The sequence below is a fragment of the Erythrolamprus reginae genome, chromosome 2 (assembly GCF_031021105.1).
Source record: "Erythrolamprus reginae isolate rEryReg1 chromosome 2, rEryReg1.hap1, whole genome shotgun sequence".
Classification (NCBI taxonomy): Eukaryota; Metazoa; Chordata; class Lepidosauria; order Squamata; family Dipsadidae; genus Erythrolamprus; species Erythrolamprus reginae.
The window spans coordinates 119,004,966-119,024,021 of NC_091951.1; the positions used below are offsets into that span (position 1 = coordinate 119,004,966).

Consider the following 19,056-nt stretch of genomic DNA (forward strand, 5'->3'; position numbering starts at 1 on the left):
ACTCCCAGCCCTAGAAGAACAGCATCATTGGCAGCTTAAGGGAGAAGAACAAGAGCGACCGGCTGGCTCAGGTGCATGGGGCAGCATTTGCTGGCTGGGCAGTTGGTAGGGCTGCGCAGGAGGAACGCCAGAGACAGGCACAACGCCCAGGGGACCCGGTTCGAGCAAGCAAAGAGGGGGCATCTCAGTCCTGCTTTGACGGTGGCCACAAGGTCGTCTGTGCAGTCAGCCCTCACCCCCACACTGTCTTCAACAGCTGCTTGTTCACTGGTGCTCCAGATCACCTGGGGCCAGGCAAGAAGCCCACGTTGGAGAGGGGCAGGGAGAAAAGGATACTTGGCTTTCTTTGCTCTGCTCCCTTAGGAAGTGACCCCCAGGATCCCCTATCCACGTCTTTTGGCACCTGCCCTTGTTGCTGGTCTTCACACACGCACGAGTACCAGAAACCAGACCAGGTGGCCGGTGCACATGCGCACACTGGAAACAGGAAAATCATCTTCCTGGAGCATGCATGCAAAATGGGCAACTGCCCTTCTGGTTTCAGATGCACCCATGCACATGAAAACCAGCTGCCCAGCACACTGCAATCTGGAAGAGCAAGGGGCAATGGCTCCGCATGCCTGGAGAAATGGCTCTGCATGACACTTCCAACACACGTGTCATAAATTTGCCATCACAGCTATAGTATGTTGCATTGTGGGCTGTGAAGCCATACCTCATGACTATAGTTGAGAATGAAGGATTTGTGAATGTTTTCTTGTAATAAAAATAAATTAAAAAATATAACAATAATAAAGAATGAAGAATATGTGGAAGATAATTCTTCCTTCTTCTAGTTATCAGGCTGAAGCCATTTTAGTTGGGGTCTTTAGCCTGCCACACTTTATGCTATTTTAGAAAGTATTCTTGGCTGTGGGAATTTGGGATGGGTAATTGCATGAGGGATATCTGCATGTAGCCATAACAAATTCCTTCTCAAGATCATCCTTTGTCTTTGCACTTCTGCACCTTCATGGAAAGAGATGGGAGTTGCTGCCAAGTTGGCAGATGAAGATTGGTCAATGTAATGGACTTGGGGGTGTGGGGACCAGGGCTTGAACTTTCAACTGAGTGGAGAAACCCCGGACTTCAAATTCGGGTTTTTTCCAGATAAGCCGACATGGCTCTGCTAATAAATTGGAACTTTGAGGAATACTCAAGGAATATTTGCCTTGGACTCTGATTTAATTTTCGATACTATTTGGAACCCTGACACTAGTGCTGCTTAGATCAGTGTTTCCCAACCTTTTTTGAGTCGCGGCACATTATTCATATTTTCAAAATCCTGGGGAACATTGAAGGGGGCGGGGCGGGGGGGCGGGCTAAAGAAAAGTTTGGGCAAAAAAACCCTCTCCCTTCCTCCCCTTTCACTCTATTTCTCCCTCTTTCTCTCTTTTCCTTCCTTCCCTTCTTTCTCTCTCTCTCCATCCCTCTTTCTTTCTTCCTCTCTTTTTTGCTCTCTTTCTCTCTCCCTCCTTCCCTTCCTCTATGTCTTTCTCTCTCCCTTGCTCTCTCTCTCACTCTCTCTGTCTCTCTTGCTATCTCTTTCTTGCTTTTTTCTCTCTTTCTTGCTCTCTCTCTCTCTTTCACTGTCTCTTGCTATATGTCTTTTTCTTTCTCTGCCTCTCTTGCTATCTCTCTTTCTTTCTCTCTTTTTTCTCTCTCTCTCTTTCTCTCTCTTTCTTTCTCTCTCTCTGCCTCTCTTGCTATGTCTCTCTTTCTCTCTCTCTCTGCCTCTCTTGCTATGTCTCTCTTTCTCTCTTGCTATGTCTCTCTTTCTTTCTTTCTCTCTCTCTCTCTCTGCCTCTCTTGCTATGTCTCTCTTTCTCTGCCTCTCTTGCTATGTCTCTCTTTCTCTCTCTCTCTCTGCCTCTCTTATATTTCTCTCTTTCTTTCTTTCTTTCTCTCTCTCTCAGCTGACTGCAAGCGGGAGCCCTGACGGCGGCAGCTGGACGTGCTGCTGGACGCTGTATATGCCAGGCCCGCAGCGCCAGCAATTACGGCGTCCAGCAGCACGTCCAATTGCCACCGTCGGTGCCTCCACCCTGGAGCTCTCCCCGCGACTGCCTGCGTCCGCTGCCATCTCCCCGCCATCTCCCCGTGACTGCCTGCGGCCGCTGCAACCACCCCCCCGCCCCCCGCTCCCACCGCTAGTGCCCTCCCGCCGGGCCCCAAAGGACACTTGCCGCCGACGCCAGGGAAGCTCCAGCTGGGCGGGGCGCTGCCGGTGCCTCCAACCTCCCAGTTCCTGCTCGATGCCGCAGTTTCTGGCGCTCTCCTGCTGGGCCCCAAAGAAGGAAGGCGGGAAAAAGGCGCGAAGAATGAAGCTCTCCTTCCTGCCTTCCTTCTTTGGGGCCCAGCAGGAGCGCCAGAAACCGCGGCATCGGGCAGGAGCCGGGAGGTCGGAGGCACCGGCAGCGCCCCGCCCAGCTGGAGCTTCCCTAGCTTCGCGGCACACCTGGCCATGTCTCGCGGCACACTAGTGTGCTGTGGCACACCGGTTGGGAAACGCTGGCTTAGATAATAGTTTCACAACATCAGCAAATCACAACTCTATATTTGTAGAAATTAACTGATCTGCCACATGCTATATATTGAATGATTGAGTTGCTATTTGTGGCAGGTGGGGGCTGTTGCAGAATATTTGCCATTGACTATAAGGGTGGGTGGATTGCTAGATACCCTAATTTGCATCAAATTTGGATCATTTGACCACAAGGGTACTGCAGTGGTTTATAGCGTCCAGTACAGATCATAAGTCCCTTCATTCAGCACCATTGTGGTTGCAAACGGTTGCTGAACAAATGGTTGTAAGTCAAGGGCTATCTATATAAAGTCCTAAATAATCTGTGTTTATAGTTAGCTGGAACTATAGAATGTAGCATAGTCTCAATAGGATGAATTAAATACCACAATATGTTTATAAATAACTTTACGTGATTCTTCTTGTATTTAACTTTCTATTTTGCAAATAAATTTTTATGTTATTATTTGGAAGCAAGCTGAAAGTAGCAGCTTATTTCAGAGTGAATCTGTTGGTTTTCCTATCATATAACATGCTTAATTTTATACATATTATAAAATAATTGTGCCATTTATTCATATTTTACTGTTACTATAATGTGCCAAAAGAAGATAAAGGAAATGACAATTTAAAGATTGAAAAGCTTGATAGTGAAAGACAACATTCATATTTTATCAGGCAGTTGATAGAGTCAAAAAAGACAGTTTGCCTGATTAAAATATTTTTTGTCCTGAGAACAAAGAACATTATAATCAACAGTGAACATGCTTATTTAATTAATATTTATTTAATAATTTCCCACATTCTTCCCTACCTCTGAGAAAGTCAGATGGCACACGTAGTTCCTCCCATTTCCTTAAAATACTGAATGAACTAAAATACTTAATGAACTAAAATACTGTAATCCGAGAATTGGTGACTGGTATCACTCATTTATGAATGTGTTAAAACATGCATAAAAGTTTAAACATTTATGTGCCATCCTTAGGTACTAGATAAAATTAATGAGCCTTTTGCCTTAGTGAGGTCTTGATCTCCATAGGCTTAATCTGATGTTTTATTTACAAACAGTGGCTTTTATGACTCATGTTTAATTTGATCTTTGTGTAGAAATGCCCATTATTATGATTGATAGCCAATGGAGAAATTTTATTGTATTGTTTGTTTTGTCCACAATCGCTGTTCTTATCCTTACTTACAAATTTACCCCTTTTGAGATTTTGACCCATTCTGATTTGAGACGGGATGTTCTCCACGTTGCACTGTTATCCTTCAGTCTTTCCCAAAGTGGTGCTTCCAGATTTATTGACCTGATAACTCTGGGAGTACTCCTTTGGAGGGCATTATATTGGAGGAATATACACAGCTCAAAAAAAATAAAGGAACACTTAAACAACACAATATAACTCCAAGTAAATCAAACTTCTGTGAAATCAAACTGTCCACTTAGGAAGCAACACTGATTGACAATCAATTTCACATGCTGTTGTGCACATTCAACTTTGTATAGAACAAAATATTCAATGAGAATATTTCATTCATTCAGATCTAGAATGTGTTATTTGAGTCTTCCCTTTATTTTTTTGAACAGTATATTTATTCAGAAGTTTATCCACTCCAAGAATATAATAGTTTTGTTTTGTATGATTGCTTTGTATGAATGCTGTCTGAATGGGTACGATAGATTTTTAACAGAAGATAGAAAGTTGGAAGTGTTTGTCTTTTCAACTCATAAAATAGTTCAGTTTACAAATGTTAATCATAAATTAACCATCTTATCTCTCCTGCCCGCCAGCATATTTTGACTACAAAGATGAAGCTGGGTTCCCTAAACCTCCTTCATATAATGTAGCTACAACTCTGCCTACTTATGATGAAGCAGAGAGAACTAAGGCAGAAGCTACTGTTCCTTTAGTTCCTGGAAGGGTAAGTGTGCTTTGGTTCTCTGAAACATCAAAACTTAATGAAAAACTAAATTTGTTGATGTTGGTGCTGTCAATGCCCCAAGGAGTGACTATAAGCTAACTTTGCTAATGTAATTAGATAAATAAATAACTAGAATAATTTATAAATTCGTGCAATTTTAGGAAATGTAGGTAACACTTTAAAATGATTTTATATCCTTGATCTTTTTATTCTCACTTTAAGTCCCCAGGGTATAGTTATAAGATTGCTATTTTGATTACATTTGTATTGTTTTATTTGTATATTAGATACAGTTCACTTAGGTCTTTTAAAATTTCTCTTTAATTGTGATATTTCACTCATGTATATGGAATATTTCTGATTCCTTAGTGACTTACACTGAAATAGGAGAAGGTAGGTGTGCTTTGTTAAACACCTATTTGTATACTACTAAAATTCTGGTGTCTGTAATCTTTAACTGGGCAAAATGGTACATTATAGAGCAATGCTTTTTGAACCAAGATACCTCAGTGGAGTAATTTACAGAGTGTGCCCCAAGTCTACAACCTATGACTCCCATGGAATTGAAATTGGGCAAATTTTATAAAACATGGCATTAAAAATTATAATATAGTTTATGATATAATAGAAAATGTCATAAAACATTCCCTGTCCTGATGTTTGACTGCTATATAGTTTACCACGGGCTGCTTTCAAGGCAGATACATCTCTGAATATCTCCCTGAATTTTTTAGAACATTAAATGTTCTGCTATTGTTGAAGGCATTGAATAATCCAGTAAGGAAAATCTCTGATTTTCACAGGTTTTCTAGGTTTTTTTTCCTTAAGGAATTGTGACATGTTGTTATGAACCAGATTTGTACAAATCATTTTGTTCATTTATGCCACAGGAGGAAGAGTTTGTGACACGGGATGACTTTGATGATTCCGACCAACTAAGGATAGGAAATGATGGCATTTTCATGCTGACTTTCTTCAGTAAGTAGTTTTCACCAAATTTTTAACAAAATTGAAATTCAAATAGCATTTGATTTTCATATTTTATAAGGCCATCTAGATACTGTAATAGAAATATTTTCTTCTGTGCTGTTACAGAGGCTGCACATATGGAGCTGATAATTTTTTAAAATAATAGTGACTTCCACTTTCATCTCAAAGTGTCAACAATTTTAGTAATTTATCACCTTCTCTTAAAATACAATAAGTGGCCTTTTCTTTCCATATTTTCACATCTTACTATAACAAATCCTATCACCAAAAGTCCATTAAGGGTTAACAGAGAAAACAACATATCTATTTTAACCTCCATGAAATAAACCAACTTCTTTTTACTTTTAATAATCTTGTTCTTCAGTCCCTTGAAATAATGACCTTGATTTCTTTTCATCTTTTCTTTGTTCCTTTTCACAAAATTCTTCAGAGCTTTAATAAGCCTTTTTTTGTAAACCCATTATAGGGAAATAATCCAATGCAGTGTCTTGGTTAATTATTTATATATTCTTTTTAATTATTAAATCATCAGTGGGTTTCTTCTGAATATCCAGTGTAGCATCTTTTTCATAGATGGTCACTTTCGAATTCACTTTCAGATCAGTCTCAATCATATCAAGTCAAACTTGTTTCTCTTTCATAACATCTTTTACAATCCAATCTATTAATAGACACTGATACTCTTAAAGTTAATGACTGGGTCCATTGTTCAAAAATATCCTTCCATAGGTTCAATGTTAACACATTTTTCTTCAGTCTGTGCTGGTAAATCAAATGTTTTTCTTCTTAAATTACAATCTTTAGTTTTTTCTGGTTCCCTCCAATGTCCAACCTAGAAGATCTCAATCCTAACATTAAAAAAAATCCAAAAGAAAAGTATTTTTCTATACAAAGGATTCTTCTAATATCCCATTTCAAATTTATCTGGATCCTCAGTCTATAAATTTTAAAAATTTCTAAAAATGATTAGAAAAGGAAGTACAGATAGTCCCCGACTTACGACGGGGATCCGTTCCCACGGCCCATCGTAAGCCGAGTTTGGGGTAAGTCGGAATATTCCAATTTACACGAATATTCTGATTTACACGGCGGTGGGGGGGGGGGGGGCAGCTTCTTCAAGGAACCAACAGCCGGTGAAGCCTCCTGCTGAACGTTCGGGCAAGGGGATCTCTGCGGTGGGCAGCCTCGGAGGCTACAGCAACGCAGCGCCGAGAAGAACTGGCTTAAAGGGACCAACAGCTGGTCCTTCTCGGCGCTGTGTTGTTGTAGCCTCCGAGGCTGCCCACCGCGGAGATCCCTTTACCCGAACGGAGGCAGCAGTGGCGGTGGCAGCCTCCGAGGCTGCAGCAACACAGCACCAACAAGGACCGGCTGTTGGTTCCTCGGAGGCTGCAGCAACACAGCACCAAGAAGGACCGGCTGTTGGTTCCTTGAAGCCGCCGCTGTAATATTATACGTATGTCATACGTCGGGGACGACATAACCCGGGGACTACCTGTATGTGAACTTAGTTTCCTTAAAGGTGTCAATTAGTTTGAGCATGATGGCTCTTCCTTTGTATCCCAGAGCTGTATACTTGTTGGAGGCTGCTGCCTTGCAATCTCCTTGCAAATAAACTACCTGAGCATTTGGCAGCAATCTCAAGTGCTGTCTTTGTCTGCAGAGGAATTAAGAGGAGCCAGTCTACTGGACAGCTCCTCTCTCCACCAGTCTTCAGTTCCACTGTTACTTGAGTTGTCTTCAGTTTGCTGTTTTTTTCCCCCTTGAAGTCCCAGAGCTGATCCCAAGAAAAGTCTTGTATCCATTAACTTATTTAATACAAATCTCAAAGTAGTACATGATATAATGATACTATAAACACAAGGATGCTATAGACAGCAGTGCTAATTTAAGAATGTGATACAGTTTATGCTAACTCTCTATTTTAGCGGCCTTGAAGTGGAAATTGGACAAAAATTGAAGGGGAACCTAAATACTTCCACAAATGGTCATAGGAACAACTCCACTGAGTTGCACACAAGCTCCTTCTACTTCAGCACCTTGCTTCAATGGTAGTTGATGAGATTTTTTCTGGGAAGTTCAGAATCAGGCATGAAGGCAATTTCCGGTTTCTCTTCCTAGCTCTTCAAAGTGATGCTGAGAGGCATTTTGACTACTAACCATCTATAGATTGTCTTTGACAGGAGAGTTTTCTTTTTGTAACTTTTCACATTAGTCTTTTTTAATTACCTTCCCAAGTTCTTCAGGGTGTCCGATCTTTTTTTAAATTGCAGTATGACCATCATCAATTACTGGCATTAACACATTTTCCTCTGTTTTGCTTTTTTAGTGGCATTCCTTTTCAACTGGATTGGATTCTTCCTCTCTTTCTGCTTGACTACCTCAGCAGCAGGAAGATATGGGGCTATTTCTGGATTTGGTCTTTCTCTCATTAAGTGGATTCTGATTGTCAGGGTAAGCTACAGAATGAAAAAGAAGTTATCACAAGTCTCTATATTTGATACAGAATTTAGTACAATATTCCATTATTTCCACTTTGTGAAATTTAGACAAAGTATTATATATTATATTCATTGTATTTAGGAAATATAATATAATAGATTCTGTTTGAGCCCTGTGATCAGTTATGTGGAGTCCGTAATATGCGTTTACATGTTAATTTGTTTAGTCTTCTTTAAAACTTTTTATTGTTTTAACTGAATGGTTTTTATATTTTATTGTGCAGCATTTGGATATATGTTAGAAAACGTGTATATATAAACCCATTTGCTCTTGGATAGATACTCAGCAATTAACAGGAGGCAGTATGAGTTTGTTACAAGCAAATCATACAACTTTGTTCTTTTGTTCTTTTTTGATAAAGTTATTGTCTTAGTACATCAGGGAAATGCCACAGACATAATTATCCAGACCTCAAATACTCTTTCTTTCTTTCAAATGATAGGAATTGAATCTAAAATTACCTGCGTAAAAGACATTGGATTTGCCATTAATGTATAACTATATATGCGGATTTCCTATACATACCATATTTTTTGCATTATAAGACACTCCAAAACATAAGATACATCCAGCTTTTTGGAAGGAAAACAAGAAAAAAAAATTGCCTCTGCCTCCCAGCATCCATTTGGTATTCATCTGGCTAGCGTCCTTGCAGCAAACTGCCTGGTCAGCTTCTGCAAACAGCCCGGGAATGGAGCTGCCAAGCAGCTGATTGAAATACCGCTGAGCAGCTCCCGGAATACCGCTGATTAGGTTTTCTAGGTAGCGGGGATTGCTGCCACTGCCGTTCGCCACCTGTTCTTTGCTGGAGCTGGAGCACCCTGAAATGGCCAAAAAGCGATACATGCATGTGAAAACCAGCTGGCTGGTGGGTGCTGGAAACTCAAAGGCCAACTGGCTGCCACACGCATGTGCACCAGCCAGGCCAGATGGTCTTCAGGTTTCCGTCTCTTTGTCATGCGCACATGCATACACATGTACGCGGATTCTGATTTGGTCACTCGGTGCTGAAAAGGTTCACCATCACTGAACTACAGGATAGGTTCTTTCTCCTATAGTCCTTGCCTCATGGAATATTCTTCTCTTGAAGATTAGAATGGCCTTTGTTGTCTTTTCACCAAGCTTTAAAAACATGGCTGTGTACCCAGGCCTGCAGCTCATGTATTAAGGGCCCTGTTCCTTGGCTTTACTGTTAGTTGGTTAATTATCTCGTTTGCAGTATGTATTTATTTTTTGGCTGGTTTTATTGTTGCATTGTTTTTAATTGTTTAAACATTAATTTTAGAACTATGAGCCACTCAGAATCACTTGGTTGAGTTGGGTGGCTATAAAATGAATGCATAAACAAATCAGTATCCAAAGCACTTCTGAATGTTTTCAATGTGTACAGAACCCAAGAATTATACTTGACATAGATCAGTGCAAGAGGCAAACATATTTGTGCATCAAAACTTTGATAATAAAAGGAATAATTTGTATTTGAGGAAGAATATGCAGAATGCCTAATCTTTTCCAAGAGAAGATTTTACTCATTGTTAACTTAGGCAGTTAAGTATGTTATTTGCTCTGTTTCTTCAACAAAGCGTAAATTATTGCTGTGTTGTTCTTATAGAATCAAGCAGTGGTCATCTTATATTCACTTCTGTTAAGAAAGTATAAGTGAAAGTACTTGACAACTGCTGTGTCCTATAGGATTTCTTCCCAGAACTATTAATACTAACTCAATAAATAATTGCAAATGAGCAGCAATTATTTTAATAGTAAGCCATTCCTGCTTTGAAGGATTTAACATTTGTTCTACTTAGGTAGCAACTAATTAGCAATGTGAAAAATCCCACAAATGCTTATCAGTTTAATACATTCCTCATTTTTTGTTTTTAATTTTTAGTTCTCTACCTATTTCCCTGGCTATTTTGATGGACAATACTGGCTGTGGTGGGTGTTCCTTGTATTAGGTAAGTGAGTTTCAGTGACTTTATTTTAGTGTTACCAACTTGTTGATTTTAATTATTTTACCTGAGGTTATAAATCAAAATTAATTTGTAAACTTAAAAAAAACCCTTTTCATAAAATAACTTTTAGGTTAGCCTTTTGAATTAATTTTTAACTTTAATCCATTATTTGAGAAAGATGTAAGAATCTAAGGGCTTTTTAAAGGATTTCATATAAAGGAATTCTGCCGCCTAGTGGAGATACCATTAGTTGCATATTTAACAAATTTTGTCTGACCCCCTTGCATTGGCCAAATGCTAATCCTGTATCTTAACCAGATAGAACATGTATCAGAGATAACATGTAAAGGGAAGACTCAGATTGGTCAAATTTCTTCAGAACATTTTAAGATTATTCGGAATCACTAAAACACAGGTTTAGGCAAATACATACCACAAATTAGGAGACACGTTAACAATTTCAAAAGGATAATGGTGTAGTTAATTAGTACCAAGAAAATGATAAAATGAAAATGTTAAAGAATGCTTTCTTTAACAAAGGCATTTTGTAATAGAAAAGAAAAAAAACCTCTCCAGATTCTGGTAAAATGAATGTTAAATAATTGATAATGGAAGCCAGTATAATCAAACACATATTTAGAAACACTTGTGCTGTATTGCAGCTGTTATACAAGTTGTAAATTTTCCTGGAGAAGGCAGTTTTGATTATATTAATCCATGTTTTAATCAGTTTCATTAAGTGATAGTTGCCGATTGATGGATGTGTTTTTAGATTAGTAAAAAAATGTAACAGTTTCGTGACCATTACAATGTACTAATGTTACATTTTTTACAACATTTTTGTGGTGGTTAAGTGAACCCTGTGGACATTAATCGAACACATTGGTGGTTATGATGTGTTTTTGCTGAAAACTAGAAGTGCCAGTTTTCAGCAAAACTGTCATAAAACATAGTAATGTGGCCACTGGATGCTGCAAATGGCCATAAATCAGCTATGTTGCCGAGTGGCCGAAATACAATCACATGATTGTAAGGAGCCCTAACTATCAGAACTTCAAGTCCAGGTCATAATTCCCCTTTTCTCTGATAAGTTGTAATTTCAAACAGTTGCTAAGCAACTGATCATAAGTTGAGAACTGCCTGTAATTTAGCAATAGCAATAGCACTTATATACTACTCCATAATGCTTTTACAGCCCTCTCTAAGTAGTTTACAGAATCAGCATATTGCCCCCAACTATCTGGGTCCTCATTTTACTCACCTCGGAAGGATGGAAGGCTGAGTCAATCTTGAGCAGGTAGTGAGATCTGAACTGTTGAACTACAGCTAGCGGTTAGCTGAAGTAGCCTGCAGTGTTGCACTCTAACCACTGCATGACCCCGGCTCTTTGAACTTGCTGGTATTTTAAAATAGTTTTTAAAGGCCAAGGAGGATACATATGGAAAATAATCTCTTGGATCCATTTCAGCCTTTGAACATGAATGATTTATGTGTATAAGTAGACCTCGACTTAGAACAGTTCATTTAGTGACTGTTCAAATTTACAATTGGTACTGAAAAAAGTGACACACAACCGTTATGAGCTTTGCAGTATCCCCATATAAGATGCACTCATGTTTTCACCCTCTTTTGGTGGTGGTGGTGGGGCACGGGGAGGTGTGTCTTATACTCTGAAAATACAGTAGATCAATTGGATATTTAATGGCCAGCAGGGAGGTGACGCAGGGCTGGGTCCAGGCAGTTGTCAATGCTTCTCTGAGAGAGGGGTCTTTTCTGGCTCCCTTAAAGGAGGCAATTGTGCACCCCCCTCCTCAAGAAGCCTTCCCTGGACCCAGCAATTTTGAATAACTATCGTCCTGTCTCCAACCTGCCCTTTTTAGGGAAGGTTCTTGAGAAGGTGGTGTCACTCCAGCTCCAACAGTCCTTGGATGAAGCCGATTATCTGGGCCCTCAGCAGTCCAGTTTCAAGCCGGCTACAACACTGAAACTGCTTTGGTCACACTGATGGATGATCTCTGGTGGGCCCGAAATAGGGGTTATTCCTCTATCCAAATATGAGCTTTATGGGGAAGGTGATTTAAATTTTCCAGTAGGACTTGTTAACAGCCTATACTGCCAAAAGCACCAAAACCTGGTTCAGTGACCGTGGGATTACTGTGCTTGATTGGCCAGCAAACTCGCCTGACCTCGCATTGCCAAGAGAAAGATGAGAGACATGAGACCGAACAATGCAGAAGAGCTGAAGGCTGCTATTGAAGCATCCTGGTCTCCCATAAGACCTCAGCAGTGCCACAGGGTTCCAAACTACAGATTCCCCCCCACTCCCGAACTATTCTTTGATATACACATTATCCTCATCAACACAGCACTAAATATAGAAGGTCCTTGACTTACAACGGTTCATTTAATGACTGTTCAAACTTACAACGGGATTGGAAAAAAGTGACTCATCACATTTTTTCACACTTACGATTTTTGCAACGTCCCCATGCTGACTGACCAAAATTCACATGCTTGGCAACTGACTCATAATTACAATGGTTGCAGTGTCTCAGGGTCATGTGATCACTCTTTACAACCTTCTGACCAGCAAAGTCAATGGGGAAGCCAGATTCACTTAATAACTAGCTAACTAACTTAATCTTACTAACTTCGGTGATTTACCTAACAACTATGCTCATAAAATGGAGCAAAACTCATTCAACAAATGTCTTGCTTAGCAACAAAAATTTTGGACTCAATTGCGATCGTCAATTGAGGACTACCTGTACAATTCCAGAAATGTCCAAGAGTCTCCATTGCTTTAAGGAATTTCTGTTTATCTAGTTTCATAAAAACCTGGACATATCTGTTCCTAACTGTCTTTGTTAGGATGGAAGCTTTTGCAAGTCTCTGTGAAGTCTGGATTATTTTGGCAAAGAGGGGCAAAAAAAATCTTGGGACCACTTTACAACTCTGTCCAAATAAAGGGATTCCCACCCTGCTAACCTCTTTTCCTTTTCATCTCTTCCCTTTTGCTGAGAATTGCTTATCTGACAACAGTCGTGGTTTGAAGATTGAATTAGCAGAAAATCACTTGACTTGCTCATTATTTGACTTGTACCACAATAAGAAATATAACAATTTTTAAAAAAACATAACAAATTAGAAACTGATTGTTGGGCCTTGAATAAACAGTGCTTTTCGGATCGAAGAGAAACAATGTGTTTACATAAAAATATCCTGTACTTTTTCTATAGGATTTCTTCTGTTTCTCAGAGGATTTATCAATTACGCAAAGGTTCGGAAGATGCCAGAAACGTTTTCTACACTTCCTAGGACAAGAGTTCTGTTTATTTACTAACGGTAATATATTTCAATAAGTTTGCTAATTTCTGGGGAGTGTCTATTTGTGTATGTAGATACATATTTAAAAAATACTAGAAAATTTCACATTTCTCTGTTATTTATAAAATCAATTTATATTATTTATTGCATTTCTTTTCTTTTTTATCACAAAATATATTTTGTGTAATTCAGTCATATTGAGGGCTAAACGAAACTTTCAAATTGCTTTAGGAAAATGTGTTTCCTTGACCTATATGCACAACTTCATTTGCCAAATAGATGTTCACTATTGAATTAGAAGGCAGTATCAAACCTCAGGGAAGAAAAACATCATTATGAGACAGGCTGTATAAACAAATGCATTTGACATTAGTTACATAAAGACACTTGAACTAGAGAAGGGTGCTTTTAAAAAAAAAAAACAGTGGCTAGCGTATCTTTAATCCTTTATTAGTGATTTGCCATCCCCTATAGCCCTCTGAATTCCCACTGAATTACAATTTTCCTCACTTCTAAGTTTATTTCAGTACTAAGCCAGTGTTTTGCAGTCAGCATACATGGAACATATGCAATTTTTATTATTATGATTAGTTAAATATAATTAACTAAATTGTAGCTGCTGTATTTACTATACAGTAATCTTATTCCTTGAGATTAATGTAAATAAATTTAGCAATCTTTAATCTGTTCAGATTTGAACATGAATACAGGAGTTATAATGATGGAGAAGATTGTAGAGTGCCTCTTCTCATCACTTGCATTTTCTTGTGCTTTTTATGTTCAGTATTCTTTATAAATTGATACATGCAAATAAAAATCAGGTTTTCATACAGAGTTGCAGCATATCAAAGTTATTTACTGTATCAATCTGATTGTGCTAGAAGGTAGCCTATAGCCTCCCCAACCCCCATTTGTGAACCTCCACTGTCTATTTTAATGTGATCCAATGATAAGCTGTTGCTGCCTTAAATATAGTTTATCTAAAGTTTTGAAGAAGATAGCATGACTATCTATAGAATATAGAACTGCACTGAGAATTATAGAGTAACTGCTCGTCACTGTGGCTGACTGGTTAATACGCTGGTCTTGTCAACCAGAAGGTTGGTGGTTCAAGACCCAAGCACCATTTGATGGGGTGAGCTCCCGTTCCTGCGCAGCTTCTGCTTACCAGTTTTGAAAGCATGCAGATGTGAGTAAACAAATAGGTATCACTTTGATGGGAAGGTAGCAGCATTACGTGTCCTAATTAGTCATGCCTGCCAAATGAGCCGGTGTGGCGCAGCAGGTAGAATGCTATACTGCAAGCCACTGAAGTTTGTATTTGTATTTATTAGATTTGTATGCCGCCCCTCTCTGAAGACTCGGGGCGGCTAACAACAATAAAAAAGGCAATGTGAACAAATCTAATATTAAAAATAATCTAAAAAACCCCAATTTAAAGAACCAATCATACATACAAGCATACCATGTATAAATTCTATAAGCCTAGGGGGAAGGGAAAATTTCAATTCCCCCATGCCTGACGACAGAGGTGGGTTTTAAGGAGCTTGCGAAAGGCAAGGAGGGTGGGGGCAACTCTGATATCTGGAGGGAGCTGGTTCCAGAGGGTTGGGGCCGCCACAGAGAAGGCTCTTCTCCTGGGTCCCGCCAAACGACATTGTTTAGTTGACGGGACCCGGAGAAGGCCAACTCTGTGGGACCTAACCGGTCGCTGGGATTTGTGTGGCAGAAGGCGGTCCCGAGTATATTCTGGTCCGATGCCATGAAGGGCTTTATAGGTCATAACCAACACTTTGAATTGTGACCGGAAATTGATCGGCAACCAATGCAGACTGCGGAGTGTTGGTGTAACATGGGCATACCTTGGGAAGCCCATGATTGCTCTCGCAGCTGCATTCTGCACGATCTGAAGTTTCCGAACACTTTTCAAAGGTAGCCCCATGTAGAGAGCATTACAGTAGTCGAACCTCGAGGTGATGAGGGCATGAGTGACTGTGAGCAGTGACTCCCGCTCCAGATAGGGCCGCAACTGGTGCATCAGGCGAACCTGGCCAAATGCCCCACTCGCCACAGCTGAAAGGTGTTTCTCTAATGTGAGCTGTGGATCGAGGAGGATGCCCAAGTTGCGGACCCTCTCTGAGGGGGTCAATAATTCCCCCCCCCCCCGGGTTATGGAAGGACAGATGGAATTGTCCTTGGGAGGCAGAACCCACAGCCACTCCATCTTATCCAGGTTGTGTTTGAGTCTTTTGACACCCATCCAGACCCCAACAGCCTCCAGGCACCGGCACATCACTTCCACTGCTTCGTTGACTGGACATGGGGTGGAGATGTATAACTGGGTATCATCCGCATACTGATGACACCTCACCCCATGCCCCTGGATGATTGACTGTAGATCTGTAGGTCAGCGGTTCAAATCTCATCACCGGCTCAAGGTTGACTCAGCCTTCCATCCTTCCGAGGACCCGGATTGTTGGAGCAATATGCTGGCATGCATGCATGCATGTAGAAAGAAAGAAAGGAAAGAAAGAAAGAAAGAAAGAAAGAAAGAAAGAAAGAAAGAAAGAAATGAGTCTGGAAGCATTTTTAGACAATGCTGGCTTTTCATCTGTGAATTGGTGATGAACACATCTCTCTAGAGTTGGACACAACTGGACAGGGAAACTTTATCTTTAGAATACGTTTGGCCAGTGTCTTCTAAAAACCTGACATCAAACACAGGTTGTTTTCAAACACAGATATATTCTACTATTAAAATGAAACAACAGAGTTAAGAATGTAAAAATAGTCAATGAGACTATTATAAATTATTATGCTATCTCCAATAATTCTTGTATGTAAAATATTTCCTTGGTTATACTTAACGTGTTCCATGACCATTCTTCTCTTTGCTGTCATTTTGGTTTTTTCAGACTGAAGTCTTTTGACAACATTTCCTGCTTTAAATGAATCCTCCCTCTATTAATATATGGACATCTGCAGGAAATGAATCAAGACTCTGAACACCCACAAAAGGAAAAAAAGTAATTAATCACCTGCTTAAAATAAATAAAGTTTTATTGGGAAAAAAATAAGCATTTCTTTCTATTTGTTTTTAGATGTAAAATTTTAATAGTACAATGCAAACTCCTGTAATCATTAAATCATTAGTGGCTAATGTTTGAAACAGCTCTTGCAATCAAGTCTGTGATGTTACTAATAATGCCTTATTTAGTATTTGTAGTCTTTTAAATAGCATGAGCTATTGCCCTATAGCCAGAAGGGGTCAGTCTTGCTTTTTTCCCTCCCTTAAAATGAGCTTGGAGTATACTCTCTTAGTGTAAGATACTGTAATAATGCTGGCCATTGTGAAGGGATGTACTTGGATCTAGAAACTTGTTTTAACTGTATTTCTGCACATAATATGTATCTGTTATTAAATAAAATGATAACAACTTGGAAGTAAAGCATACATGCACAATCTGAATGTTTTTAAAGAATAACTGTGAGAGTATTGCTAAGAAGATGCTAGAGATATGTATTAATTTTTTGGTAATATATGATAAGTCCTTTATACAATTGTACTATATCCATTTTGGCTTGGGATCCTTGCAGTATATGTTGGTAACATAAAACTCAAATAATTTGATACTGCCATGTGTAAAATCAGACAGTCATGTTTGATGATTTTAGGGGTCTTAAGGTAGTCTCTTTACTAATTAACATTTCTTTTTCTAATTTATGTTAATGTTAAACATAGTTTACTGTATTTTTCTGTGATTTCTGCAAAGCAGCAATTCAGAATTCTATTGTGTTAAAACTGTAAATATAGCAGAATGTTAATAAATGTCACTTACATTAATAGGATTTTCATTTTGCTATACACCAGTGTTCACATGGAGGTTTTAAGGGGGAAATCCTAAAATAGCCCAATTAGAACATGTACACTCTCATTTCGGCAAGGATGGAAGAAGATATGGCATGGTACTATTTAATTACAAGTCTCTGTTTATTCAAGCACACAAATGTCTGCCATCTTAACCAATTCTCACATCTAAGGCTGTTGACAGGCCAAGTAGCTGTTTATCTCAAAATTTGCTCTATAACATTACTTGCATAATATGTCCTAAAAATATAGTCTTCATATTTTTGTAAAAGCTTAAAAAATGTGACTCAGCCAAGCCCTGTCTAGGCCTAATGTTTGTGCTGGGAGGGATACCACAGGCAGAATGCAACTGTTTTTCATGCTTGAACTGTACTTGTGTATGTATGTGATTCACATACATATTATATTGGTAACGTTTGGTGAATGTAAGTTGCGTGTAGTTTCAAACAGTTAAGAATTCCAGTTGTAGGATGAAGATGTATAGTAGATATGACCAGTATTTTCTGTGGATTCTTTTTAGTGGGGTTGTGTTGTCTTCTTTAAATTAAACTCTTTTAGGGCTCTCGCTGGAGCTTCATTTTGCCATCTCAGAATAACACAAATCTTTATGCCAGGTTTAGCAATTTTGGTCAGAGATAATTTGCAGAGAAGGAGCAACCTCTTTTGTATGGAAGGCACTGACATAATGAATTTCACTGAATTCTTGTAACACAGTAAGCATGTTTAGTATTTCCTTTTGGAGCACACAAAACCTCCAAGATACATGGTGAACAAAGTTCATTGTATCTGGTTTGGCACAGTCCACTTGCTAAATGTCTACCCCATCTTACTGCACCACCTTAAAGCTTCTTGTTTTGATAAACATAATGCATTTTATTATATCTGGTGCTTTGCAACAAGAAAAATGTCCCACCCATATTAGAGAAAAATGCTGACCATATAAAATACTAAGTCTGTTATGAGACATGTGTTTTTAACTCACCCCTAGAACCATGTACAATAATTTACAGAAACAACTTCCCAAACGACTTCTTTCCTTTAAATGGGTATCACTAAGGATTAATAGCATCACCTTCTGTAGAGATGCATTTGTTTTCAAAGTGGTGTCAAATCCTCTCTTCATTTCCTGGGTTGTTTAAGACAACATGCTTTGCAACAGTGATATTTGAGTCTTTTGTTAAGGCATTTTGGGACAGCAATGTTTGTATTTGCAGAGAGATGCAAATCACATCCCTTCAGGTTTTTTTGAGGGGGGGGGGGATGCATGCTTCCACAAGGTATGGAAATTTTTGGAGTAATATTTCTGTAGCCTAATCATTTTTAATATCAGCCATTTCCCCTGAATTTTCATACAATTTTAAAAAACTTATTCAGTGGTTAGAAATAAATATTGCAATCCTACAGTCAGTTTCTTGATAAGAAGTGATTTCAGCACAACTTAATTTTAGATAGATACATAGAATTTTGCTGTCAATTTTATGTCATTGCTGAAAAATATGTAAGTAAAATATTGTTTTTATAACATGTCTTGACAATGAAATCATGAAATCATATTTTTAAAAGATGCCAACTGGCTTTCTAAGTGCAATTGTAAGCATTGCTGAAAGCAAAGCAACTTCTAAATGGATAGGGCAGAGGTTTTTCTATTCTCATTCTCCATGTGATAATCCAAACCATGGATTTTCCCTGCATATAGAACTGCTTGTAGAAAAGAATATGCATGAGGATTGATAAGTACCTGACTCTTAAATTTTAATTTTTAAAGCTTTAATAACATGAAATTATATTTGTTGTTTGAATCTTTGGAAGGCAGGAAAAATATGGCAAGAAGGAAAAAAGTTTGAAAACTCTGGAACTTGCAATGTGATTTTGAATGTGAGTGTATTTGGGGTATGGAGCGGGGAGACTGATAACCATAGTTGTTTTAT

At 38.8% G+C, this 19,056-nt stretch overlaps 1 protein-coding gene across 2 annotated transcripts in view; it reads left to right on the forward strand.

Annotated features, from left to right (window-relative positions):
* NDFIP1 (Nedd4 family interacting protein 1) overlaps nt 1-17,104 on the forward strand; it is a 31,018-nt gene extending 13,914 nt beyond the window's left edge. For both annotated transcript variants that reach the window (XM_070739336.1, XM_070739337.1), the window contains exons 3-8: nt 4,359-4,489; nt 5,380-5,467; nt 7,809-7,933; nt 9,870-9,936; nt 13,173-13,278; nt 16,176-17,104. In XM_070739336.1, the coding sequence (XP_070595437.1) occupies nt 4,359-4,489; nt 5,380-5,467; nt 7,809-7,933; nt 9,870-9,936; nt 13,173-13,276 (515 nt within the window). In that variant the 3' untranslated portion in view covers nt 13,277-13,278; nt 16,176-17,104. The remainder of the gene's footprint in view (nt 1-4,358; nt 4,490-5,379; nt 5,468-7,808; nt 7,934-9,869; nt 9,937-13,172; nt 13,279-16,175) is intronic.
* The last annotated feature ends 1,952 nt before the right edge of the window (nt 17,105-19,056 follow it).